At 34.6% G+C, this 27,913-nt stretch overlaps 1 protein-coding gene across 1 annotated transcript in view; it reads left to right on the forward strand.

Moving 5' to 3' along the window:
- rudhira (breast carcinoma-amplified sequence 3 protein rudhira) overlaps nucleotides 1-27,913 on the forward strand; it is a 532,797-nt gene that overhangs the window by 124,509 nt on the left and 380,375 nt on the right. Inside the window, exons 9-10 of the mRNA XM_090391579.1 lie at nucleotides 4,493-4,569; nucleotides 23,988-24,071. Coding sequence (XP_090247705.1) covers nucleotides 4,493-4,569; nucleotides 23,988-24,071 — 161 coding nt within the window. The remainder of the gene's footprint in view (nucleotides 1-4,492; nucleotides 4,570-23,987; nucleotides 24,072-27,913) is intronic.

Here is a 27,913-nt window from a genome sequence, read left to right on the forward strand (position 1 = left end):
ACAGAAATTTACTCATGATATTAAATAAAGAGCCTTTATTTCTACTGATGGATGTGCTGAAAATATCATGTTAACTTAATTTCTGAAGCTCATCGATTACTTCATTGGATTTACAGAAAGCTTTTGACAGTCTCTCTCTCTCATACTGTGTTCTTGACATATTGGTTCTGTTCTTTTTAAAGATTACATTTCTGAGTTATATAGTAAAATCATCTATTCCAATTAGTACTGGAGATAAGACATTATCTATTCCTTCTGTACGTGGTGTTAGACAGATTTATTATTATTGTTTATCTTGAATGTTGTTACTGATGACTTTCTTTCATCTCTGCTGACATATATTGATTTTAATTTGACTGGATGCCAAATAAATGCAATACCATTTGCAGATGATTTGATACTTTTTACTGAAACTAAGATCTTCAGGAATTGTTAGACCATGCTTCTCGGTATTTAAATCCTAGAAGTCTTGCTATTAATGGTGACAAGTATTTTACCATCACCTTACATAATACCATCTGGTCACACTAGAAAATTGAAAGTACAGGATTATATTTTTAATATTTCCAACTGCCCTCTTGAACTTATTGATATTCTGGACAAGTGACAGTATTTGTGATTAACGTGTTTACTGCTTGCTGAATGACAACCTTGGTCGAATCAACTTTCGTTATTTCTGATAAGCCTTCACAAAGTTCTGTTGGAGCCTCAGCAATGCATTGCATTATTGAATCAGTTTGTGTTACCTAAATTATTCCACTCTTTAGTATTAGGGAAACCAACTTTGACCATCTTGAATAGACTAATAAACTAGTACATCAAGCAGTTAGATTTTGACTTTGTGATGTTCCAGTCACTGATCTTTATGCAAATGTTAAATCTGTTGGATTAGGACTGCATTCAAATGGATGGTTCCTTTCCTAAAATATTTAATATTAAATAAACTCCAATGTTCATCTTTGCTTTTTACTGTAGTTGCCTTTAGAACTACGTTCATTTAATGAGAATTAACTAAAGCATTACGATGGACTTTGATATGGAGTGCATATTATTTTTAACTCTCTTGAAAGGAAGAGATGGGAAAGACTTCTATGTGGTCGATGGGAAGCTCTCCAGTCACTCAAAGAGGTTTCCATCTTAACATCTTTGGGTCAGGGCTTGGATAGTCTGTAGTAGACATAATATAGATAGTTCTTGCAGGCTGTGGATTCAGAGAGACTAGGATATATATATCTCAATGTTGTTTTAGAACAACTCACAGCATAGAGATTAAAAGACATGATGTGATATGTATTACCATAAAGAACCAATTAGAACAGAAAGAATGGGTGGTGAGAAGGGAGCCAAATATTAGAACTGGAGTAGGCATAAGAAAGATTGATCTTTTGGCTTCAAGAATGGTAGCCTTGTCATCCTGGATATCCAGGTCTGTGGATTGAACCAAGACGTAGATCAGGTGAATGAAGATAAAATAAATTATTATTCCTCTGATCTGGATATTAAAAGATATTATTTAGAAAAAAAAATGGCTCACTGCTGGCTTTTTCTCTCTTCCCATAACCATCTCAAAGAGAGATGTTTGTGTATGAAGTCCTATAAGGATGCACAAGTGTCAGATCAATGTCAAAGAACTTTGGTCTTTTGGAGGATGAATCAGCAAATGACAAACAGGATACATAGGGAAGGTGTTGGTTAGGCTTTCATTTAAAATTGTAAAGTATCAGTGGTATACCATGCATTTGTGCATGCCATTGATGTGTGCTACTTATTGCCCTAGCATTAGGGTATTATAACACAAAGAATTAAAAATAAAATAAAGAAAAATACCTAAAATGTGGAAAGGTATCTGAAGTAGATATTTGACTACATGTGCTCAAATATGGAGGTAGAAAACTGCACTGAATAATTCAGAAAGCATGGTCTGAGGATTCCAGATTTCCAGATAATTTCCAGAGAAATTAAACAGTATGAGAAATATGATGAAATTTCTTTACTGGGTGTTCTAGATAATATTTATGCAATGTATTTGAGACTAAGAAAAATCGTAGAGAAATTTACAGAAGGCACTCTGGGTTTAAACTGTTAATAATTGGTGATTTTTTATATAGATATATATAGGATATTCATAGATATTATCTTAATATTTAATCCTACCATAGAGATGATCTCTGTTTCTAACAATTATTTTTTTTAATTCTGAGTGTACCTATATATTATTATATGCACAAGAGGTTCATTCCAAATTGGTGCAATGATCTTAACTCTTTCTTTCAGAATCCAAATAATCACTGACTCAAGACCAAAATAAACACATTTAATAAAACAAAAACAATATATATACACTTCAAACAACTTTACATAACTAACTACAAATTTAATTGGATCCAAGGCCTTTTAAAATTAAACTTACACTTAAGACCAGACTAAACACTTTGTTTGCACAATGAAAAAAATGTTCATAGCCAGTTTCTCTCTCTGTCAAGGCCCTTTTCTGAAGATATGACTCTATTCTTCATTTTCACAGGATCCTTTCTCATCACTTATGTAGCACATATTAATTCTTCCTGACTTAATTCTGTCTCTTTTCCAGTAGAAATAATAGTCAGATCCAGTGTCTTTAATATAGAAACTTCCTAATCAGAGTTTTCTCGAACATTCCTTTAGCATGTAAATAGCAATTTCTTCTTTTATTCACTAATACTCATTGAAAGTCTTAACTCTTCCATTTAAAAAAAAAAAAAAACTTACAGTTCTAGGATTCCCTTTTTGGACTCTACTATAAATCTTTCAATTAGTGTTTCCTCCAATATTCCGTTTAAAACGCATATAGCAATATTTTTTTTTATTTATCCACATACTTATTCCACATTAAAACTTAATAGTTCCACGATTCCTTTTTCAGAATATACTATTAATTTTCCTCCGACTGTCACATAAGAAAAATTAAGTTCCTCCAAACCTAAATATCTGCTGGCCTATGTTCTAAATTCCTTCCGAACACTCTCTTGTTTTTAGCCGTTACTCAGATACCGAACGCTTTCTTGTCAGCTGTCAATCACACATCAAACTTCTCGGCGAGCATGTGCACTCCTTGAAAATGGCAAGCGAGAAACTAGGGTGAAATGGCTGGCATGTTGTCTCCGTTAGCGACAAGAGAATGTCTTCATAAAACACAACTTTTGATAATTTTAAATTACAATAAAATTCTTTTAAGTAATACAAATATCAAATCAGTAATTACATCAATTTTTTAACTGCTTTACATATAATTTTTGACAAAACAATTTCAATAACAGGCACATCGCAAGTGCTGACAATGCGTGTTATAAAACTAATAAACATTTTAACATAAACAATTCGTAAAAATATTCAGAATTTTATTTATGATTATTTTTACAAAACCAAACGGGTATGTCAAGACCAGATTTTCACTTTGAAACAAATAGTTCAAAAATCATTAGAATACAACAAGGATATGAATTTAAAGTTTATCAATCTTTTAAAGGCAGCTGACATAAAGAAAATGGAAAAAGGTTCTTGTTTGTGATCTAAAAAGCAGAGTAAGAAATGAATTCTACCATGCATATAGAAACATTTTGGAAAAATTTGAGAAAAGGTCAAGACTAATAATAATGGAATCTTCTGGATTTCTGCTCAGGATATAAATTAGTCATTACCAATACCATCTTTCAATATAAAGATGTGCACAAGTTCATGCAGAGAGAAGATGATGCAAGAAATCAGAAAAGCTTTGTTGTTGTGTCATTGTTAAGTGATATCTTCATGCTGATTCAGGATATGTGTAGAGAGGATTTGAAATTGGTTTGAAATTCTCTTAATTCTCTAGTATTAAGTAAGATAAAAATGAATATTCCATTGAAAACAAAAGTATGTAAGAAAGTTTTAAAAATTTTAAAGTTGAGCAATTTTTTCAGGTGAACTGTGAACTCAACTATACAAACATTGTGAAAAATGCAATGCACATCTTGCTATTTGTCATATTCTGGTGGAGTGCTAACATTCACATGAGAGAGAAATGAAATTTTTACCTATTTAGCTGAGCCATATACACTCAGGGAGATGTTATCAAACTGAGAGAAATTGCACAGTGTTTTTAACTTTTTACAAAGAATTAATTTATGCAAACATATTTGATAAGTTTTATTTATATGTAAATACTGCATTGCTTAACTTAATTATTGTAAGCATGCATATTATTTATTAATTTATCTCTGGTGGTTTATTAAACCTTGTGTACTGCTGTAATCTTTACTATGGTGCAGTATGACCTTTGTGCCAATAAACCAACCAACCAACCAACCGTTTAATTGGAATAATTTTTATTAGAATTTTTCTCTTGGTGAACTGTAAATTAACAATTTGAAATTTGCTCCCCCCCACCCTCACAAACATAAGAATAATTATTTTTAAGTTTATATTTTTAATATATTTTTTAAAATTCATATATTTATTATATATATATTTTTAATAGGTTGCTATCCATCTCCAGGACCAAATGTTAATCCAGTAGCACTGGGTGCACGCTGGTTAGCTTTTGCAGACAGAAAGGTGTGACTTAATTCAGTTGTTTATTATATTGTAATTCAGTTGTTTCTTTGTCTTATTAACAATTTTGCAGATATGGAAAAACACATATGACAAGGTGTCAAGAGAAAAGCTTTTCAAAAACTACAATTGTATGGTGTAAATGGAACATTGTACAGATTAGTGCATAGTCTATGTCCTCAGTCTGCAGTTGAAATTGAAGGAAGTACAGGAAGATTGTTTTATGTAAAATCAGGTGCAACACAATGGTGCACACCATCCCTACTCCTATCCATAGCCGAATAAGAGTGGAACATTAAACCTGATATCATAATTGGTTATATCAAACTTTGCTCTTACTTTTATGCACATGGTGTTATATACTCCTAAAGAAATTTAGTTTGTGTCTAGGATTCTTTAAATTGAATAACTTTAGCAATAAAAATACCAAAAACTATGAAAATAAGCTGGAATGTTATTATTACCTTACCTTCATGAAGTCAGACTCATCGTGGAAGTGTACACACTATTGCATACAACGCTCATGCACCCATGCCTTAAACCGAAATTTTTGTGAGTGTGTTGAGTGTCTCCACTCACAACACACTCAGGCAATGCATTCTACTCAACAACCATTTTCCATGTAAAGAATCTACTCCTCACATTCTGGCCCCTCACCCCTTCCCATTCTATGAGAAATCTTTTCCATGTCAATCTGATAACAACTCTTGACTAGTTTATATGTCTCAATTCTCTCCCCGCCCCTCCTCCTTTTACTATTCATGAGGCTTTGAAATTTACATTCTTTCAATTTGTCTTAGTATTCCACATTCCAGAGACCAGACTACCTTTGTGAAAATTCTCTGGACACTTCCTAACATGTCACCATGAAACCCAAATGTGACCAAATCTGTGCACAATAATTCATACGAGGCCTGATCAACCTTATGTAATGGCATCATAAACTCTTTATTTCTGCCGCATCATTGCCATTATCCGATGTGACATCTCCACAACTTGTGCAATGTGGCCTCTGAATTTCAGGTCCTTGTCCACCTTTAAAGTCCTACATCCTTTAAAGTTTCCCCACCAATGTACACTTTGCATCTCACCATTGCTTACCAAATTTCAAAACCCTCATACTTTACAAACATTGAACTGATAGTTCCACTTACCTGCCCATTATGGAATCTATTCGAGTCTTCCTTTAAGGCTATAACATCTGCTTGGCTCTTTGCATTGATCTCTTCGATTATGCATAATCTGCAAATGGTTGCATATCACCAATTAAACCCATCCCAATATCAATGATATGCAAATTTAACAAGGATGGTCCCAAAACTGACACCTGCAGTACACCACTACTGACCTTCCTCTTTCGGGATATGCCCCCCCCCATATACAACTTTTTGATCCCCTATCTGACAGCCAGTCACTGATCTAACTCAGAAGCCTGTTATCCAATCCCATCTGTTTCAATTTATTTAACAGCTTGTTGTGTGGCAGTCTATCAAAATCTTTTGCAAAATCAAAGTATGCCACTGTATATGCATCTCCCCTGTCCAAGGTATTTGTCACCTTGTTATAGTGCATAAGTTAGTAAAACATAATCACCCTTTAACAAACCCATACTGATAACTACAGAGAATACTGCTATTTTCAACCCATTTCTGTGTCCTGCTTCTCACCAATCTCTCCAGTATCTTCTCCACAACTCCAGATATACAGATTGGCCTAAAATTTGAAGCTACAGCCTTATCATCACCTTTATGCAGTGGAACAATTTTACCTTCTTTCCATTCCCTTGGGACCTGTGCTGTTGTATGACTTATTAAACAGGCATGCCATTTCCCTGGAACATTCCCTTAAGATGTGTGGTGATATGTCATCAAATTCTGTTGCCTTATTGAAATCAAGGATATTCCTCAAATACTTCCTGCTCACTCACAATTAAGCCATCATCTCCTATGTTCTCCACACTTAAGTTCCTCATTATTTCACTCTAATGAGGATAAAACACCCTTATAAATTGATTACTGAATATACCTCAACGGGGTGCTTAAGGGTCAAAGCTGTATAACTGAGAGGAGACCTACACATAGCCGTTAAAGGAATGCGGAGAACCGACCAGGGCTTCTGATCTAATGTCCAATCCTCACCTTCTCGTGGGGCACCCTGTTGGGTATCTACTTTGATACTGAACGAACGAGGATGGGCTGGCAATTTGGGATTTAGCCGACCAAATTGTATTCTTATTGGTTAAACCAAAAAAAAAAATGATGGTACAACATGACAAAATTTCATGCCGGCTGGGGCGTCGCCCGGTTAAACAAGGCCCCCGTTGTTTTTGCCAGGGAACCAGGGCGAACAGCGAAAAGTCAGCTACTGGAACAAATCTGAAAACAAACTCCAACTCATCATCACCAGAGTTAAAGATCGGTACTATCAACGTAAGAAGCCTGAATGGCAAAGAAATGGAGCTAGCTGAGGAATTAGATAAGTACCAGATCGACATAATAGGGGTGACTGAAACAAAAAAGACCAAAACTGGTGAGATCTTTCTGAGCAATAAATACAAAATGTTATATTCAGGCAATGACAATCAAGGAAAAGAAGGAGTAGCCATAGTATTCAACACAAAATACAAGGCTAATCTTCTTGAATGGCAGTCAGTCTCAAGTAGAGTAATGTGGGCAAATATGAGAATGGGGAACTGGACAATGAGACTTATTTGTGCCTATGGTCCCACAGAAGGTTCTACTAAGGTAGAAGTGGAGGAATTTTTTTAGGCTTTAGAAAAAGCAACTGACACAATGAAAAAGGAAAAGTTGGTCCTTGTAGGGGATCTAAATAGCAGAGTAGGAAATGATTGTGAGACATACAAAAATATTTTGGGAAAATTTGGAGAAAAGAGCAAAGCTAATAATAATGGCAAATATCTGTTGGATTTCTGCTCAGGACACGGATTGGTTATTACTAACACCATGTTCCAACATAAAAATGTGCACAAATTCACATGGAGAGAAGAGGCCAGGATTAAGAATTGTCTCATTGACTATGTTATTGTTGATAGTGATGTTTTTTCCCTGGTGCAGGACACCAGAGTGTGCAGAGGATTTGAAATTGGAAGTGATCACTATTTAGTCTTGAGCAGGATAAAATTGAATTTCATATTGAAAAGAATAACATGTAAGAAAGTTTTAAAGCGAATAAAAGTTGAGCAGCTCTCAGATATGAGCTGTAGACTAAAATACACAAAGATTATTGAAGAAAAAATGAAAGAGTTTGAAAACAGGAATCAAACCTTGGAGATTCAGTGGCAAACTCTGAAGAAAACATTGATTAATTCTGCCAGAGAGGCATGTGGTGAGGTTGTGTGCAAGGATAAAAAAATCAGAACTCCCTGGTGGACACAGGAAGTTAAAGAGGCAGTGAAGGAAAAGAAGAAAGCATATCAAAAGTTTCTGGCAAATAAGTCAGCTTCTCTTACAGAATACAGAGACAAATGTAAGAAAGCTAAACAGTGTGTAAAAGGAGTTAGAGATGATAAAGGTGACATGAAAACAGGAGAAAAAGATATCCTTGAAGTATGGAGTGATTACTCTGAAAAACTGCTAAATGAAACAAGCAGTGATGATAGCACAGTGATAAAAAACACTGACCAGGCATGCAGTCAGGAATACATATCCATACTTGAAGTAGAAAAAGCCATCAAAGGCTTGAAATGTGGAAAGGCAGCAGGAGTAGATGATGTTCGACCAGAAATGCTGAAGTATGGTGGTATAAAAGTCTTAAAGTGGCTGCACTGCATAGTTCAGAAAGTCTGGACATAGGGACGAATTCCTGATGATTGGAGTAGAGCTCTCATAGTACCCATATATAAAAAGGGAAATAAAACTGCATGTGAGAATTACAGAGGTATTTCCCTACTGAGTGTTCCTGGCAAGATCTATGCAAGTATACTTGAGAAACGGTTGAGAAGAATTGTGAAAGAAAAGCTTGGTGAAGAACAAGCTGGATTCAGGCCAAATAGAGGCTGTCAGGATCAGATCTTCACTTTACGACAAATAGTCGAGAAAGCATGGGAATATAACAAAGATCTGTATTTAAGTTTTGTCAATTTGGAAAAGGCATGTGACAAGGTGCCAAGAGAGAAGAATTGTGAAAGAAAAGCTTGGTGAAGAACAAGCTGGATTCAGGCCAAATAGAGGCTGTCAGGATCAGATCTTCACTTTACAACAAATAGTCGAGAAAGCATGGGAATATAACAAAGATCTGTATTTAAGTTTTGTCAATTTGGAAAAGGCATGTGACAAGGTGCCAAGAGAGAAGCTATTCAATATGCTGCAGTTATATGGTGTCAATGGGGCATTATATCAAGCAATACTTAGTCTTGTTGTAAGTCAGCAGTTAGAATTGAAGGAAGTACAGGAAGATGGTTTAATGTTAAATCTGGTGTGAGACAAGGATGTACATTATCCCCTCTGTTATTCATTATCTATATGGATCACATTATGAAGGAAAGTGGTATTAAACCTGATATCAAAATTGGAGATGTTAATGTCAGCTCTTTGCTTTATGCGGATGATATTATACTTCTAAATAAATCCGCTACAAGTCTGCAAGATTCTCTGACTAAATTGAATAGCTGTTGTAATAGATATGGTATGAAGGTCAGCAATAAAAAGACAAAGACAATGAAAATAGGCAGAATCATTGAAAATGTCAACTGTGTTGTGAATGGAGAACCTGTGGAACAAGTAAAACATTTCAGCTACTTAGGCACAATTTTTACTGAAGATGGTAAATTATATATAGAAATAGAGAACAGAATCAGCAAAGCTGGTATGGTGGGAAGTCAATTGAATAAATTCATATGGAATAAGAGAGAAATTAGTCGGAACACTAAATTAGCTGTATACAAGACAGTGTTCAAACCAGTTTTAACTTATGGATCTGAGCGCTGGGTCAGAAGTAAAACACTTGACCAAAGACTAGAGACTGCAGATATGTGAGTGCTGAGAAAGATCACAGGCATGAACAGATGGCATCAATGGCAATATCATATTAAAAATGAGGATATTAGGAAAGAACTTGACATTGTCAGCATCCAGGAATGCGTTAGCAGAGCTAATCTCAGGTGGTATGGTCACTTAAATAGAATGGGAGAGGAAAGATTAGCAAAACAAGTGTTCTCTGCCAGGTTGGCAGGAAAACGACCCAGAGGAAGACCAAGATATAGGTGGATTGATACGGTACAAAGTGCCTTAGACGATAGAAATACAAGAACTGATAATGTTGGAGTCTTGACAAGTAACAGACTGATTTGGAGGAAAATTGTTGATAGGAAGTTAGTAATGATGTAATTTTTTCATGTAGTACTGTCATATCCTGTACACCCCTTGAGGGTACATGGCAGGAATTTGATGATGATGATATACCTCAACAATGTCTTCTGAAGCAGTTACCATTCTACCTTTTTCATCCATTAACATCATCTTAAAATAATCATTCTTCCTTCTACTTACCACATATCTAAAAAAACTCTAGGATTTTTTTATGCCTGATTTGCTAATTTCTGTTCATACTGGCAGTTTTGTTGTCCTTAGTAACTGAGTCACTTTTCTGACTTTTTCTTGATACTCTTCGTGTAACTGATTATTGTAATTATTCATCTTGTACTTCCTTCAATGTGCTTTCTTCTTCCAGATTTCATGCTTAAGCTCCTCATTCATCTATTTTACACTTATCTTATTCAGCCTTTTGATCTTCAGAATATATTCACACATTGATGCTGTTATGTATTTGTTTGTCAGTTCCTAAGCAGCATTTATTTCCTTATAGCTCCAGGCTGCTTCCTAAGCATGTCATAATCACCATCCTTGTACTACTTCCACATATATGCTTTCCTCATAGAAGTTTGTATATGGCTAGCCACAACCCAGGTGATCACTCTATGATCACTTTTACCAGCTGGAGGAAAGTGTGTAAGATCTGTGTGATAAAATGATCAGATCTAAAACTCTTGATCCTCGCAGCCCTACTTTTTATGCCACCTGAGATAGTTGTCTCTCAATAACTCAAGAAATTCATTTCTTTATTCCCAAATGCTATCTCATCATTCTGATCTATACCACCATAATTAAAAGTGCTTATAATAATCACCTTCCTTTGTCACCTAACTCAAGTTGTTTATACATTTCTTCATCAGTATCTTTCACACACCATGCCCTATAGCAGTGGTGATAAACCTTTTTATGTGCGCATGCCAAAAGTTTACAAATCAAGTTGCTGATGTGCTGGGCAGTTTTAAGTAGGAGAAAAATTATTGGAAAATGTATTAATTAATTTATAATAATATATAATATTTTATAAATATTTTATTTTATTTATAATATTTATTTATATATAAATTTATAATATTATTCAGTGTAAAATTGATTATTGTATTATTAAATTGATTTTAATGTTGGTTTTAAAAAAAAAAAAAAACAGTAGTGAGAAAAATATTATGCATTGTAACTCACCATAGAAGTCAGCTGAGCAGGGAAAGCTCAACTTGTCGGCGAAATGCTTACTGTTTTTACTCGAATATAACTTGCTCTCACATATAACTCGCACCCCTGATTTTACTTTACGAAAGAAGACATCAAAAAGTTTTGCATATTACCTCTCACACAAAATGTTTAGACATGTTCACGTCGAGGTGATAGTAACTTGCTCCCTTCTCGGTTAAAAACGCCCTCCCCAAAGCCATTATACAGCAGATGCAAGAAAAACAAGTGCAGTTTTATTGTAACCCTGAATAAGGTACAGAGGCTTTTGCAGACTGTGTAATATATTTCTCAACAAATAGTGTGATTTATTAGTTAGCACCGTTTTTATTCCAGTTGTCTCTAATTGCACTATTATTGTCCCGTCCCACAGAAACTATGCTGTACAGACTCAAGTCAACAACTGTGTTTCAGTGCTACCATATGTTGCACTGAAACACAGTATCTAACTAAAGAACTCGACTGTTGTCCAATTTTTCAATTACATGAAATAGTGTTTGTTTTATTGCATTTGAAATTCTCGTTGACATCGAGTCGATGTCATTATGACAGATCACAAAGGGTAACTTCAAATAAAATTCTACCACAGATTGAAACATGCCATATAATTACAGTGGTCATACGTCCTTTATTTCACTGCTCTGTCCTTCAGATTTTTTTTTTTTCTTAAATGGCCATTTTGTCCTTTATTTTGTGAATCGAAATAGTAAACGCCAGCATATTTAAAGATGCAATTCATAAATTTTACCAAACCTGCATTGATTATTTAAATAACTGGGACAGCTGTTTTGTGGAAATAGAAGTATTTGAATGGGTCCTACTACGAGAAATCTCTCTGCGGGTGAAGATCAAAGAAAGTGTTTTGTTCATTTCCAATCACTGGAACTTAAATGTAAATGATGGTGAATTATTTGATGAAGTTTCGTGTAGTAAAAGTTATGTCACCAGTGAAAAGATCGAAGAATGGCGACAAAATGACGTAGTAGGATTGAATATTTTAAATATTTTGCAGATAAACATGTATCTTTTAAAAATCGTTGAATTTTGCTTATGTCTCCCTGGATCTAATGTCCCCACTGAACAAGTATTTTCATTAGTGAAAAATATATGGACCAGTGGAAAAAAAAATAATTAAAAATTGAAACATTGAAAGCATAGATTTATACCAAATGGAACTTTGACCTGGATTGAATACACTTTTATGAATTTTTAAAACACAAACGTTTTAAAAATTTTAACTTTATAACGTTTATTTTACAATAAACGTTATAAAGCTTTTTAGTTTTAGTGAAACAAATAAACGCAACCTGTTTTTTTTATTTATTTGTTATGAACCAATTTCTGATTTGTCCTTTATTTTCTCCAAAAAATATGGCCACTGTACATATAATGCGTGTGTGAGTTTGCCTGCCAGCTCAACCCAAACAAGCAGGAATAAAATTCAACCAAGGGTTGAAACTTTGTGTGAGTTGAGCCCGCTGGTAATGAGAAGTTCCGTCGGAACGATAAACAACACCCGTCGTGAATGTGTTAAAACTAGGAAATATATTGTGAATGTTATGACAGTTTCAGATGTTATGGAATTCCGTTGAAGAGAATTAGCATTTCAACTCAACAATTGTTGATTGCTTTTGTCTTTGGATCACATGATTTTTTGTTAATATGCACCAATCATATGCATGTCTTCATAGCTGCTCTCTCGTGTAAAACAAAATTTAACTTGTACGTATTGTAATAATTAAAAAAAAGTTGAATAATTTATAAGCGTATAAAAGGATATCACCTGTAAATCGTCGATGTGCCAGCAATTCTCGGACATGCCATCGCTGTCATGCATGCCATAGGTTCGCCATCTATGCCCTATAGCAGGGGCGTTCACTCGTCGATCGTGGAGCGATTTTTGGTCGATCTCTTGTGTATTCCTCCTTACTTACAAATTTAATTAAAACTGAAAACTTAATATTTTATTTATCATTATTTTGTATTATTTTTAATTTGCTTTAAGTGTATTGCTATTGTTTATTTATTTTTCGTTAAAATTCTCAAATCAGTAATTTTCTTATAAGTCCGGGTAAATGAATTAATTTGGATCAGTGGAAGTCAAACAGCGAGCCGAGTGAATACGATTATAAGCAAAGTGTAAAAACTCGATTGTAGCTTAAATATTAAATATTCCAAAGCACATTACATTGATTTTTTACTTAGGTTAAGTCCCATGTGAATATTGTAAAAAATAAACTTTGTTTGTCTCGGTATAGTTTATATTAGATGTTTTTGTAAATAACTCTTTTGGAGCTAACTGTATATACTGCTTTAATAAGAATATGCTAGAGTGTTAAAAACAAAGTTAATGTTTTTGTCGCCAAAGCTATACATGGCAGCATTAGAAAGATTATTATTGAAACTTGTATGTATGAGAAAGGCTTGCAGGCTCTAAGTGTAAACATCTCCGAAGTCAGTCAGAAAGAGTTCAAACAACTTTCTGATGGCCGGCAACTTGCAATCAAAAGAAAGTGGAGGAGAACAAAAGGCAAGCTGAACTTGAAACTTAAGATGAAAGACTTATACCGATTCTTTGGGGGTTGCCAAACTTCATGCGAGGTCTCAGAGGAACCCTAATATAAAGGGACTGAAGCAAGCAGAATGCGTCACTGTTCCAGAATTGCTGTCAGAGAGGAGGCTGCCTGGTCCAGAGTCACTGTCAGAGAGACTGTCCAGATCCACGTTGCTTGAGAGAGGAGTTTCCCGTTTCCAGAAAGGAGCTTCTCGGTTCGAGACTTCGCTAGAGAGTGACTACTTCTAGGCCGCAGACAAGGTTTCAAATTGCCAAAAAGAAAAAGTTCCAATTGCCAGAGAAAAGTTTCCAGGCCTGGTTAATGTCGGACATTCACCAGTGTGTTGCGTTTTCATGACAATTTGATGAATCAAACGACTTCACTGATATTGCTCAATTAATGGTATTTATTCGCATAGTATTTCAAGATTATTCAAGTAAAGAAGAACTTTTGAAAATTATACCATTATTGGGAAGGACTAGCGGAGAAGACATTTTTTCGGCATTTGATGAATTTGTGAAACAACACCAACTTTTTTGTCTTGTTTCACAAACCGCTTTTTGAACTTGTGTCTACTACTACTGATGGTGCTCCTGCAATGATAGATAATAAATCAGGCTTCATTTCATTATGTAAAAATGATGACAAATATCCAGATTTTTTAACGTACCACTGTATTATTCAACAACAAGTACTGTGTAGTAAAAGATTAAACACAGAAGATGTTTTGGATATTACATTTAAAATTATAAATTCTGTTTGAGGAAAAGTCCTGCAACGGCAGTTATTTAAATTACAGGCAGATGATGATAGGGAACTTCTGATGTACAATAATGTTCTCTGGCTTAGCAGAAGTCAATTTTTAGAAAGATTTCTTGTACTAATTAATGATATAAAAATTTTTCTTGATGAAAAAGGAGATATTTATCCACAATTGAGTGATAAAAGATGGTTGTTACACTTATCATTTTTAGCAGATTTCTGTACGAAATTAAGCAATTTAAATTTAGAGTTACAAGGTAGAGATAAAAATTTAATTGACATGTTAAGTTCAATAAAAACTTTCCAACAAAGAAAAATATAAATGACTGCGAATTTAGGCATCTCCCATATTTATTAAAATTTTTTGAACAAAATCAAGTAATGCTTCGCTATGATTTAAAAGAATTTATTCGTGAAATAGAATTAGTTGAGGAAGAAATAAATTCAAGATTTAAAGATTTTAATAAAACTGAAATGATTGTATCTTTTATCAATAATCCATTTCAAGAAAACTTGAGCATCACAGAAATTTCAAATAAAATTAGTGGGCTGTTTGATATGAACCAATAGCTGAAGTAGAACTTGAGATAATAAACATTCAGAATAGTTTATATTTAAAATCAATAAACAATGAAGTTATTTGGAAGTATGCACATGAAAAATTCCCAATATTAACTGATATTGCGTGAAAAATTCTGTTGTGTTTCGGATCGAAATACTTGTCAGAATCCGTTTTTCAAATATGACCTTCATAAAAAAATTGATTAAGAAATCAAATTACAAATGATCATTTGGATGATTGTCTGCGATTGGCCACTTCTTCATATCAACTTGACTATGAAAATATTACGAGGTCCAAACAATGCCAAATTTCACATTAACTTCTTTTTTTTTTTTTTTAATCAACCAGCATTTCCTGTAACTTGTGAGTTTGTAATCCATCTATTGTTTTTTCTAACTTTGGTTTTCCAAAATAGAGAAATAAATATTTTATTCCAATATATTTGTTTTTATTTTTTTGTTGTATTAAAATAATTAAAAGTGATAAATAAATTTTTAAATAAACAAAGTTTTTAGTTGTGTGTTTATTTTAGTTGTTTATTTGTGTGTAATCAGATATCAGGTTGGGGGAATGTGATCTATATAAAAGAGTAGATAGCCGAATAACTTGTATATAAGAGAGTAGATCGCCGAATAACTTTTTATAGAAAAGTAGCTCGCATAGTAAAAAAGGTTGAACGCTACTGCCCTATAGCATGAAAATTTTCAACTACCTTCCCAGTGGAAAACCCTATAGAAAAGTAAAATATATTTCAGCTATTTAGTTATATGGTTTTTAGTGAAGATGACAAATTAAATAGGCAATGGATTAAACAAAGCTGATATAATGAGGAACCATTTGAATAAATGATTATGAAATAAAAATGAAATTTTTATTTCATAATCATTTATTATTTATAATTGTTAATGAAATTAACAAGACAAGTGTTCAAATCAGTTTTGATTTATGACTGAGAGTTTGTTAGAAATAACTGCTGATCAAAGACGAGATATCATGATAAAAAATAAGTGGAGTGACCAGATGGCATGGATGGCAGAATCATATGAAGGAACAGATCATTGTTAGTATTCCAGAATGTTTGAACAGTGCTAATCTGATGATGTTTGGTTACTTGAACAGAATGAGAAAGGAAAAGTTAGCAAAACAGGTATTTGATACCATAATGATAGGAAGGAACACCTGGAGGAATACTAGGATCTAAGTGGTTTGATGCAGTCATTCAAAGTGTCTCAGAAGACAGAAATATCAGATCGAACAATTGCTGCCAAGTGATGATGAATTAGGAGGAAAATCGTAATAGGAGATCATCGTAATCAAATTTCTGATATGTACTATCATGGGTGTACAAGATATTGGTGATAGTCCAATAACAAAAAGTTAAAAAAATTATCTGCTATCTGCAAGATTCTAGTGTTATCAGATGTTATATTTCTGTCCTCTAATGCTCTTTTAATGTATCATTCCACCTAAATCTTGGTATGGGTCTTTTCTTGACATCCTGACAAGAACACTTGTTTTACTAACTCCTTATCTCCTATTCTAAGTGGCCATACCACCTGAGATTAGTTCTACTAATACCTTCCTGAATACTCATAATTTTAAAATTAATCCTTATTTTTAATGTGATTTTGATGCCATCTATTCAGTCTACTAATCTTTCTCCAAAATCTCATATATGTATTCTCTAATCTGGGATGAAATTCCATGTTTGGTCTCTAGAGCAGGGTTTTTGACTATGTTAATAATAAATTAAGAAATGCAAAAAAAAACGTATGAAATATATAAAAATAGAAAAAATCCTTAGCTAACCCACAGTACATAGCTTTTACTTTATCAGGAAATGACGACGTATACTAGAATATTAATTATAAAAAACTTTAAATAATACTTTCCTATATTTTGGCAATATTACATTGCCATCAACTGGGGTCACAAAAAACAATATGTGCAAGCAGGCACTAACTCTGAGCAAATGAGGCTGAATAAAGGCAACAGAAGTTGTGCCTAGAGTCCTCTAGTGGACTAAATTGGGTTGTCTTGTCTGTTGGCTGACATTCTTAAAATGTATGCTTCCCAGATTTGGGGCAGTCTCATGCACCCAAATTTGTTGGGGTCTGGAAAGTTTTTCAAAGTTGAGGCAGATTCGATGAATAGTCTTTCATATTTTGCTGAGGCGTAATAGAGTTGTAAGGTCTTATTTCCTTAGGATTTTTGTTAATTTTTCGGATGTGCCCCAGATATATGAAATCGTGATAGATTTTGAGTAATCTTTGCTTTGAAGGGGATGGGATGGGGGGTTGCTGTTACATGGTTTTATTATTTTTTTGGGGGTTGTAGCCATTGGCTAAGAAAGTGTTAAGGATATGGTGTAATTCAGTAGTTAGGGCTCTGTTATCTAAACAGATTAATTTTGCCCTGCTATATAGGGTTTTTATTATCTCATATTGTTGGGAGGGGCAGGGTGATTGCTGGTGAATGTATCTACCTGTATGAGTAGGTTTTCTGTAAATGAGAATGCCTGAGATCCTTCAGACAGGCATGTAATCAGAGTATATAGGAATAGGAGACTTGTTGTTTTCCTTTTCCAAGGTAAACTGGATCCTGGGGTGATGGTGTTGATTGTTTTGGTGTGTAAAAATATTGTGAAGTATATCCAAGCCATGCGGTCAAATGGATATAGGATGTCAATACCAATGTTAGGATATCCGAACACAAGGACTACATCTGGTTCCACCAATAGAGCCACTCAGGAGTTGCTGATCATGTTTTGGATACCCAACCACAGGATATACTAGAAGAAGGCCACTCTATTACACCACAGTAGACAGTAAAGGATAGACTGCCAGATGGAAGACGTGACAGTCTACCGCAAGCATGTATATACTGGCCAATATATACATGCTAACTCTTATCACCATCCTACACAATATCTTGGAGTCATTAACACCCACAAAAACAGAGCTATAGCAATTTGCTCTAATGAATAAGCTCTTAAACAAGAATTACAAATTATTAGCAATACATTTATAAATAATGGCTATAGCAAAAATACCATCAATAATAGTCTTCATAAAACTTCATCAAGAAATGTGTATAATATACGAGGGTGGTCTGAAAAGTTCTTGGTCTAACAATGAAAAAATGAATTTATAATTTCAAAATTATTTTTATTTTCAAAATAATTTCTCCCTTAAGACTAATACATTTATTCCAGTGATGCTCCAGTACCATTATTCCATCCCTGTAGTGGTTCTCAGTAAGATCTGCAAAATACCCCTTTACAAATGCAATCACCTCTTGATTCGAAGAAAAATGCTGACTAGCGAGGAAGAGTTTTGCGAAGAGATAGGGTGGATGTTCCAACAAATCATATTGCAGATGCATTAATTTTCCCATTGCAGAACACCTTTGTGGGCAGGTGCATTGTCCTTGTGAAAGATGATTTTTTTCTTCTGCAAACCAGCTCTTTTCTCATGAATTTTTTCATCTAGTCTGTTTAAAAGATCGGAATAATATTCCCCGGTTATTGTTTTACCCTTTTCAAGATAATTAATAAACAAAATGCCTTTAGCACCCGAAAACACCTTTCCTGCTGATGAACTGACTTTGTCTTCTTTGGTGCCGAACAACCGGCTTCTGTCCACTGTTTTGACTGCTGTTTGGATTCTGGTGTGTGTTATGGTGAACCCAAGTCTCATTCATTGTAATAAATCACTGCACAAAATCAGTTTTTATTCTTGTTAAAACACTCCAAGTACTGTTCAGAGATTTTCATGCGAGTGCGTTTTTGATCTGCTATGAGCAAGGCACCCATCTTTCGCAAATCTTTTTCATTTGCAATTCTTCATGCAAAATATATCCTACACGTTCTTTTAAAATGTACATATTCTCAGCAATTTCACACACTTTGACTCTACGGTCATCCAATACCATATCGTGCACTTGATCAATGCTTTTTGGTGTTGTTACACTTTTTGGACCTTCTTCACGTGGATCGTGTTCAAGGCTGGTACAGCCACATTTAAACTCGGCAGCCCATTTCTTAATTGTCGAAAATGAAGGAGAAGAGTGCCCATAAACTTTTATGAACTTCAAATGAATTTCTTTTGGCACGAAACATTCTTTTACAAAGAATTTTATAAATGCACAATACTCAATTTTATCCATAATAAATTTAGTATAATCCTTTATCCAAGGGTGAGCAAACAAAGTTTGCGCCTGAAAGTATCTTCAGGACTGGGGTAAGGTGGTACAACACCGGGCAACTCGTTGCAAAGGTGGAGCAAGCTAACATCACTCCTATCTCAGTATCTCCCATAATGCAAAACACATCTCCTTGCAGATATGTATAATGTTATGCATTAAGGAAGGGCCACTACCCAGACTAGTTTCGATCTTTATTGAGGTCTCTTCAGTGGGAGCCAGGCCCAAGTGGAGATACTAGGCAGAAGCATTAGCAAGGTCATCTCCACTTATAGGAGTTGCCAAACGGTGTGCCACCTTTTTATTAAATTACTCTGGATTTAGAGAAAGATGTTGAAAGTTTATTTTTCACTTGGTTAGACTATAATAATGTTTCTGCCTGGTATCTCCACTTGGGCCTAGCTCCCACTGAAGAGACCTCAATAAAAGTCGAAACTAGTCTGGGTAGTGGCCCTTTCCTTAATGCATAACATTATACATATCTGGAAGGAGATGTGTTTTGCATTATGGGAGATACTGAGATAGGAGTGATGTTAGCTTGCTCCACCTTTGCAACGAGTTGCTGGTGTTGTACCACCTTACCCCAGTCCTGAAGATACTTTCAGGCGCAAACTTTGTTTGCTCACACTTGGATAAAGGATTAAACTAAATTTATTATAGTCTAACCAAGTGAAAAATAAACTTTCGAAATCAGTTTTATCCATTTCAAGGGATACACAGAATACTTTTGCTTCAGACATATGTATAAAAGAAACTACTTGATAGAATGACTTGCAGTTTCATATGGATGCTTATGACAGATGTACCAGCTTCGGAAAAAAAAAAAAAAATCTTGCCGATGGTGTTGCCATTTATGGTCGAGTCTGAGAACTTTTCAGCCCACCCTCATAGATTACAGTAAAACCATAGCTATTAATACATTAAAAGGTTATCAGATAAAATAAATAGTTCTACACCATTATAATCGTAATGCTCCTTTCAAACCACTTATAAAATTAAGAAACATATTCAACTCTCCTAAGGATCATCTCTCCTGCTATGGATCATCACCCCCCCCCCCCCCCCCATTGGCCCACCTTGCAGTATACTGTATCCATTGCCCCTGTAACTTACCTTATATTGGTGTAATTGCACGTACAATTCCTGTCTGTAAAAAAAAAAAAAAAAAAAAAAAAAAAAAAAAAAAAAAAAACACAAGAGGCACATTAAATTTAACAATTTTGGTAAAGTAGGCCTCTCAGATCATGCTCTTAACACCCTACACCAAATTGATTGGAAAAGTATCTGTTCTTTACATCATACAAAAACTTGGTATAAATGAAATTTAAAAAGCCTGTGAAATCTTGATCAACCTTCAACTTACTAAAGTTAGAGTTTTCCAGCAAACCTTTAATTTAGGACTCTAAGCAATGACTTCATCTCTTATTGGTTACCATATACTGTTTTGTTCTAATTTATATGCGTGATTATGTGAATGCATGTTGCTTTCTTGCTTAATATATCTATTAGTGATTTGTAACCAAATAGACAGTAATAATAACAGGACTCTAGCTTTGATATAGTAATTTTTTTTTTCTGCAAGAGTTCAGACCAGTAGTTTTAATGGATGACCAAATTACTGTAACTTTAGCATACCATGCAGATTGTAATGTAGCTTGTTTCTTTGTGTGTGTGTGTGTGTATACTCCAGATGATGAACTTGATATGAAAGTCGAACCTCAAGTGATTACTTTGGTTTATATTAAATTGAAGTTTTACTATGACACGGTAGTTGTTTCCATAATTTATAATAATGAATGGTAATCATCGAGTAACCATGAAGGAAAGGAACTGATATTAACATCTCCAGTTTTGATATCATGTTGAATACAACTTTCCTTCAAACATCAAACCATTTTCCTGTACCTCCTTCAATCCTGAATGCTGACTTACATTTCAAATATAGACTATGTGTTGTCTCAGCTGTTCAAAATGCTATTGAACAGCTGAGGATTTTGAATAGCTTTTCTCTTGGCATCTTGTCATATTTGTTTTCCAGATTTATGAAACTTAAATGCAGATTCTTGTTATATTCCCATGACTTCTCCACAAATTTTCACTTTTAGTGAAAATTTGTGTAAAAGCAGCTAAACAAAAGTCACGGGAAGACTTTGGGAAGAATATGGAAAATAAATATCTGGAAGGTGGCAAAATGTTCTGGAGGCTATTGAAGAATCTTAGAAATGGAGGAAAGAGTACTGTAAAAGGAATTAAAGATGATAAAGGTGACATGAAAACTGAAATAAGGATATCCTAGATGTCTGGAGTAAAAATTTTCAAGAGGAATGCAAAGTGGAGTATATATATGTGTGTGTGTATATATATATATATATATATAGGAGTGGAGTCCAAAAGACGGGTTGTGACTAGTGGTGTGCCGCAGAGTTCTGTTCTTAGACCACTACTTTTCAATTTGTTCATTAACGATATAGGAAAGGATCTGAGAGGAAGTGTTCACTTGTTTGCTGATGATGCAAAGTTGGGTAGAGCAATTGTGAGTGCACAGGATGTCAAAATTTTGCAGGATGATTTGGTTAGTTTGGAGGACTGGGCTAGGGAAAATGGATGTCAATTTAATGTGGCAAAGTGTAAGGTTATGCATTTTGGAGTGAAAAGATTAGCAGCAGTATATCACATTGGTGGAACCGTACTCCAGGAGATTGATGAGGCCAGGGATTTGGGAGTGTTGGTGGATAGGGAGTTGAAGTTTAGGGGGCACATTGCAAAAGTGGCTAAATCAGCTCATCAAATCACTTGGTTACTGAAAAATACTTTAACAAGCAGAGACAAACAAGTTATTGTTCCTCTATATTGAGCCCTGATAAGACCCCATCTGGACTACTGTGCCCAGATATGGGTGCCAGGGTTTCTTCTTGATGGGGAGGAGGTGGAGAGAATCCAGAGACGAGTGACCAAGATGGTGGCAGGTCTGTGGAATGAACCTTATGAGAACAGATTGAAGATTTCTGGGTTGCAAAAATTGGTTGATAGGCAGAAAAGGGGTGATATGATTGAGACATTCAAATTACTGAAGGGTTTCTATAAGATTAATGCAGAAGATATTTTTGAGAATAGGACTGGTAGTGGGAGGACTAGGGACCATACATGGAAGCTGGGCAAGAATGTGGTTAACAAGGATGTTAGAGCTAGGTTTTTTACTTGGAGAGTGGTAAATGAGTGGAATAAGCTGCCAGAGTCTGTTGTGGTTTCTATGACCGTGAATGAGTTCAAGGCGTTCTTGACATGATGTTAGGGCCTCCTTCGATGAGTCTGTTGATTCCTTGGAGCTGCCTGAAATAATAATAATAATAAGATATCAATACTTTAGGTAGAAAAAGCTGTCAAAAACTTAAAATGTGGAAAGACAGCTGGAGTTGATATTTGAAGAAATGTTGAAGTATGGAGGTATAAAACTTTTGCAGTGGCTAAACTGCATAATTCAGAGAGCCTGGTCAGAAAGTCAAATTCCTGGATTGAAATAGAGCTCTTATAGTAACCATCTATAAAAAAGGGAATAAAACTGAATGTGAGAATTACTGAAGAATTTCTTTACCAAGTGTTGCAGTTAATATTTATGCAAGCATACTTGAAAAGAGGTTGAGAAAGATTGAGAAGAGAAATTTTGGAAAAGAACAAGCTGGGTTCAAGCTAAATAGAGTTTGTTGAGATCAGATTTTCACTTTAAGACACATAGTTGAGAAATCAGGAAAATATGACAAGGATCTGTAACTTAAGTTTTGTAGATCTTGAAAAGGCATATGATAAGGTGCCCAGAGAGAAATTTTTCAAAACACTACTGTCATATGGGATGAATGGAACATTATACAGAGCAATACGTAGTCTATATTTAAGCTGTTAATCAGCAGTTAGAATTGAAGGAAGTACAGGAAGATGGTTTCATGTAAAATCAGGAGTAAGACAAGGATGCACATTATCTCCACTTGGTTGTGGAGATAATGTACATCCTTGATGAGATCCATCATTATGTGGATGACTTTATGAAAGAAAGTGGCATCAGGCCTGATATTAGAATTTGAGATGTCAAACTTAGCACTTTGCTTTATGCAGATGATGTTGTACTCCTAAACACATCTAGTGCAAGTCTCCAGGATTCATTATCTAAATTGAATAACAGCTGTAACAAATTTGGCATGAAAATCAGCAATAAAAAGACCAAAACTATGAAAATAGGCAGATGTTCACTTTTCCTCTGACCACCTTCCATGCAATGAAAAATTTCAACCAATATCCTATAATGCCTTTTCAAAAGTTTATAGACCTGTCTCATATCATCCCCCCCCTCCCTCTTCTGCCTACCATTGTCTGCAGTCCACATATTCTCAATCTATCTTTGCAATCTTTTCGCAGCTTGTTTATCTCTTTGGAACCCAGAGGACCAAATCTGTGCATTGTCAAGATATTATTGTAACAAGAGATTGAACTGCCCACTCAGTCTCCAAAAGCTAGATAGGGTTAAAATGCCTCGCTTACTCCCTATAAGGGGAATAGAAGGTGTGAGCTAATTATCTGTTTTTGTTTACATTTAAGCATTTATACTGTAAGGCTTTATTTTTGCAATATGTACTGCTTATTAGCAAAAGTTGAATTAACATTTTTTTTACTTATTGCCATCAATAAAATATACAAAAGGTTAATTTTTTTTTTTTAATAATTTCATATATATAAAAAAATTTCAAACTTAAAATTTTTCTTTTATTTTAATGTGTGAATACTGTGTCTGTTTCTAAATTGATTTCATACTTTCAGTTGATATCCCTTCATCAAACATGTGGTGGCATGGCTGGAGATGGAGTTCAGTCATATGCTGCAACAGTACTTCATGCTGCAAAGGTATATCTCCTTGCACTTTTCTTACTGATATAAATTTGTAAAAATTTATTCTTAGAATTTGTGCATATCTGCATTCTAGAATATGAGTTTCTGAAAAACTATTGCATTATAGAATTGTCGATGTATGTAATATTATTTTCTTATCTTCCTATTTTTTTTTTTTTTTTTGTAGTTTTTAACAATATGTTTTCTTTCTGGATATCAACAAAATATAATGGCATGAATCAGTGTAAATAACATGTGATTGAAATAATTAGTAGGAAATTTTTGATAAGGAAGTTTAGATATCAAGTGACTGGACATATTTTTTCTTGTGTGTGTGTGTGTGTGAGAGAGAATTAGGTGTTAACCAAAAGTTTTTGGACTGGCTGACAGTATCATTTACTGTTGCTAGCTATTCTTGTGTTGTTTTTATTATGAATATATTGAATCTTACCTTTATAGCTTGCATTATTTCCATCTAAATGCAGTTTAATTTCTCAGTTGTTTATTGTGTTCCACTAATTAATTAATTAATTGAAATATAAAAATTAAAATGTGGCACATGAGCTGTTGATAGAGAAAATCAAGCATTATAAGATTAAAAAAAAATAAAAAAAATAAATCTCAGATGGAACTATTGTTGTTTATGGTTCATAATGTACCTGCACATATAGAAATTACACACTTTGTACTGGCCTGTTTGCCTAACTGACATTAAGCATTATTTGTATAGAGAGGCTGTGCATTATGGGATACTGAGGCAACTGATGTTGACTTAACATCAGTTGCTTCAGTATTCATAATGCCTTGATATATAAATGATATCTCTGTTGTTTGCATACTTTAAAAGGAATACTTTTAAAGAAATGCAGCTAGCTCTGCTCTTGACCTGGTTATTTAATGAAAGTCTTGCAGTGGTAAGGTTGGAAAGAAGGAAAAATAGTACCACTCTACAAGCATGGTTCTAAAACAGTTTTCAATTATAGACCAGTGTGTATAACTGCAGTTGTAGTCAAAGTGTTGGAAAGATTGGTTAGGAATAGAGTACGAGATTGGGTTGATGGACATAGGATTCTTTATGATGGCCAGCATGGATTTGTTAAGGATTTGTCTTGTTTTAACAATTCACTGGCATTTTGTGATAAAGTAATGAGTGTGTTAGATAAGGGAGATTCATATATGGTGAATTTTTTGGAATCTGCAAAACTGTTTATTAGATTACCATATGATATATTGGTGTACCAGCTGTAGAAGATGAGAATGGATAGTATATTGGTGAAACGGATTAGTGATTGGCTCTCTGAATAATACCAGCAAGTTAGGTATGATGGAGCAGTCTCAAAAAAAGGAAGGTAACCAGTGGTGTGCCCCAAGGTTCTGTTCTTGGGACCCTGTTGTTTAACTTGTTTGTAAATGATATATTATGTGGACTGACTGGGGATCTTCATATGTTTGCTGATGATGCAAAGTTGGGCAGAATGATAAGTAGCACTGCTGATGTTAATTCCCTTCAGGAAGATAAGAATAGACCTTTGACTTGGACAAAGGAGTGGGGTTGTAGTTATAATATTAATAAGTGCAAAGTGTTGCATTTTAAAGTGCAAGAATATTGACATAGTATGCTGCAGGAAATTGAGATTTGAGAGTGATGGTTGACAGTAGACTGAAGTTCAGAGAGCATATTTCAACTGCTGCAAAGACTACACAACCCTGAAAATAGTTCACATGCAAACGTGTTTGCACCTGAACTATTTTCAGGACTTTCATACACCTTTACCACTAGTTGCTCCATTCCTGAAAATACTTCAGGTGCAAACTTGTTTGCTTACACTTGGATAAAGGATTAAACCAAGTATATAATTTCTTGGTATCTTTAATTTATAGTATTACCAAGTGGCAATCCTTTCAACAACTATCTCTAATCCAGAGTATTTTAATAATAAGGTGTGACACCTTTTGGCAACTTGTATGTAAAAATATGACTTCTGCATTACTTCAATCTTGATATCACCTCTGGGTCTGGAGATGATCCCACTGATGAGATCTTGGCTTTCAACAAGATTAGTACTTTGGTTTTATTTAGTACGTTTTTCACTTTGATTTTATTTTACGTGTTAGTGGCGATTTCATCCCCACTAGCACTGGTCTTTATTAAAATAAATATTAAAATTCCTGGTAGTGCAGTTAATATCTGCATTATGAGATTACTTTTAGCGGTATCACAGGCCGAAATTTTATAGTAGCTCAAATAAAGCATTTGTTGGTGGTGTAGAATTATTTCTGTATCACGGAATTATTTTATTCTCAGTCTTACTACTGAAAGTTTTTTTTTTCTTATAATCAAATGCAGAGATTAATCTTTTTTCCACTTGAGATAATGGTACCAATTCCTCCAAGAGTGTGAACTCTAGGAATTGAAATTCCCAGATGTAAAGAAATGAGATGGGTAACTAAGGTTTTAAAAGAGATAGTCAGCACAAACAAGATTTATTCTTTTACCCCTTATGGCGGAGGAAATATTTAATTGTAGTTAGAAATATTTAAAGATATGGAAACGAGGGACAAACTATTACAGGGTTTTACTTTCGAGGGCAGCACAATTATTCCTGTAATGGTCGGGAGCCAGGTAAAAACAGTAAAAATAGAAAGATTCCTAATGGAATATATAGAGAACAGTAATGAAATTCTTATACAGACATTTTTGAAATGGGGTAAAATTAGTAATATGCGAAAGGGTTTATCAAATGAAGATCCAAATTATTTTTCTAGTGATGTTACTTTCACAATGGATATGAAGACCCCTGTACCAAACTTTGTCAACATCAGTACAACCCGAGTTATGGTAAACTATCCTGGATTACAATGCCTGCATTGTGGTTCATATGATCACTTGGGTGGTAACTTCCCCAAATCTAAAAGTTTCAACTGCGTGGAGATCGGACATATTGCTAATTAGTGCCTCAAACTTTGTCAGAAATGCGAAAGTTCTGAATACCGCGTAACACCTGTCCTTTTAGAACTTTTGCAGAAGGAGTGGGAGCACCAATAGAGCCAATTAGAACACCATATATATCAAAGAGGCATAATGAAGAGTTCCCAGATCTTCAGTCTAATAGAGATGGCACTTTTAAACAAACCACACTTGGAAAAATTACAAAAAGTGCACGACCAAATCAGCCCCAAAATTCCAGATCTGTGGGAGCACCTTTCCCAGTCAAGTACTGACAGAATATCAGTTGAAATTACCAATAATGAACCTAATGTAACAACTGAACAGGTACAAAACGAAATGCAAAAACATGCAATTGTTCTACAAGGAGAAACTGGAAAAGAAACAGAAAAAGAAGTAAGACAACTGAAAGAATTTAATAAGCAGACAAGATCATCAAAAAGGAAAGATGAATTAATAAAAAAAAATTTCTGTTTCTCAAAGAAACATACTTTTGCAGATATCTACCCTATATATATATAAAATGATAAGTCTTTTTATGTCACGTTTTTATGTCATGTTTTTTGAAACGTTTTGAAACTCGGGGACTACCCTGAGTGTCGAGTCTTCAAAATTCGAGTCATCAAAATTCAAGGAGAACCGGTGTACCAGTCCAGAACTTGGGTGGTTGGGTGCCGTAGCTGCCAGGGGGCAGAACCCCCTTTCGAGTCTTCAAAATTCGAGTCATCAGAATTCAAGGAGAACCGGCCTACCAGTTCGGAACTCGGAGGGTTGGGCGCCAGGGAGGGCGGAATCCTCTTTCGAGTCTTCAGAATTCAAGTCATCAGAATTTAAGGCATAGCCCCCCCCCCTTGTAAAGATATAAAAAGATTAACAGAAACATTTAAAAAAGTAACTACATCTAAAAGAG

This window comes from Typopeltis vanoorti, chromosome 4 (genome assembly GCF_054136105.1).
Source record: "Typopeltis vanoorti isolate ZY-2024b chromosome 4, IOZ_Tvanoo_1.0, whole genome shotgun sequence".
Lineage (NCBI taxonomy): Eukaryota > Metazoa > Arthropoda > Arachnida > Uropygi > Thelyphonidae > Typopeltis > Typopeltis vanoorti.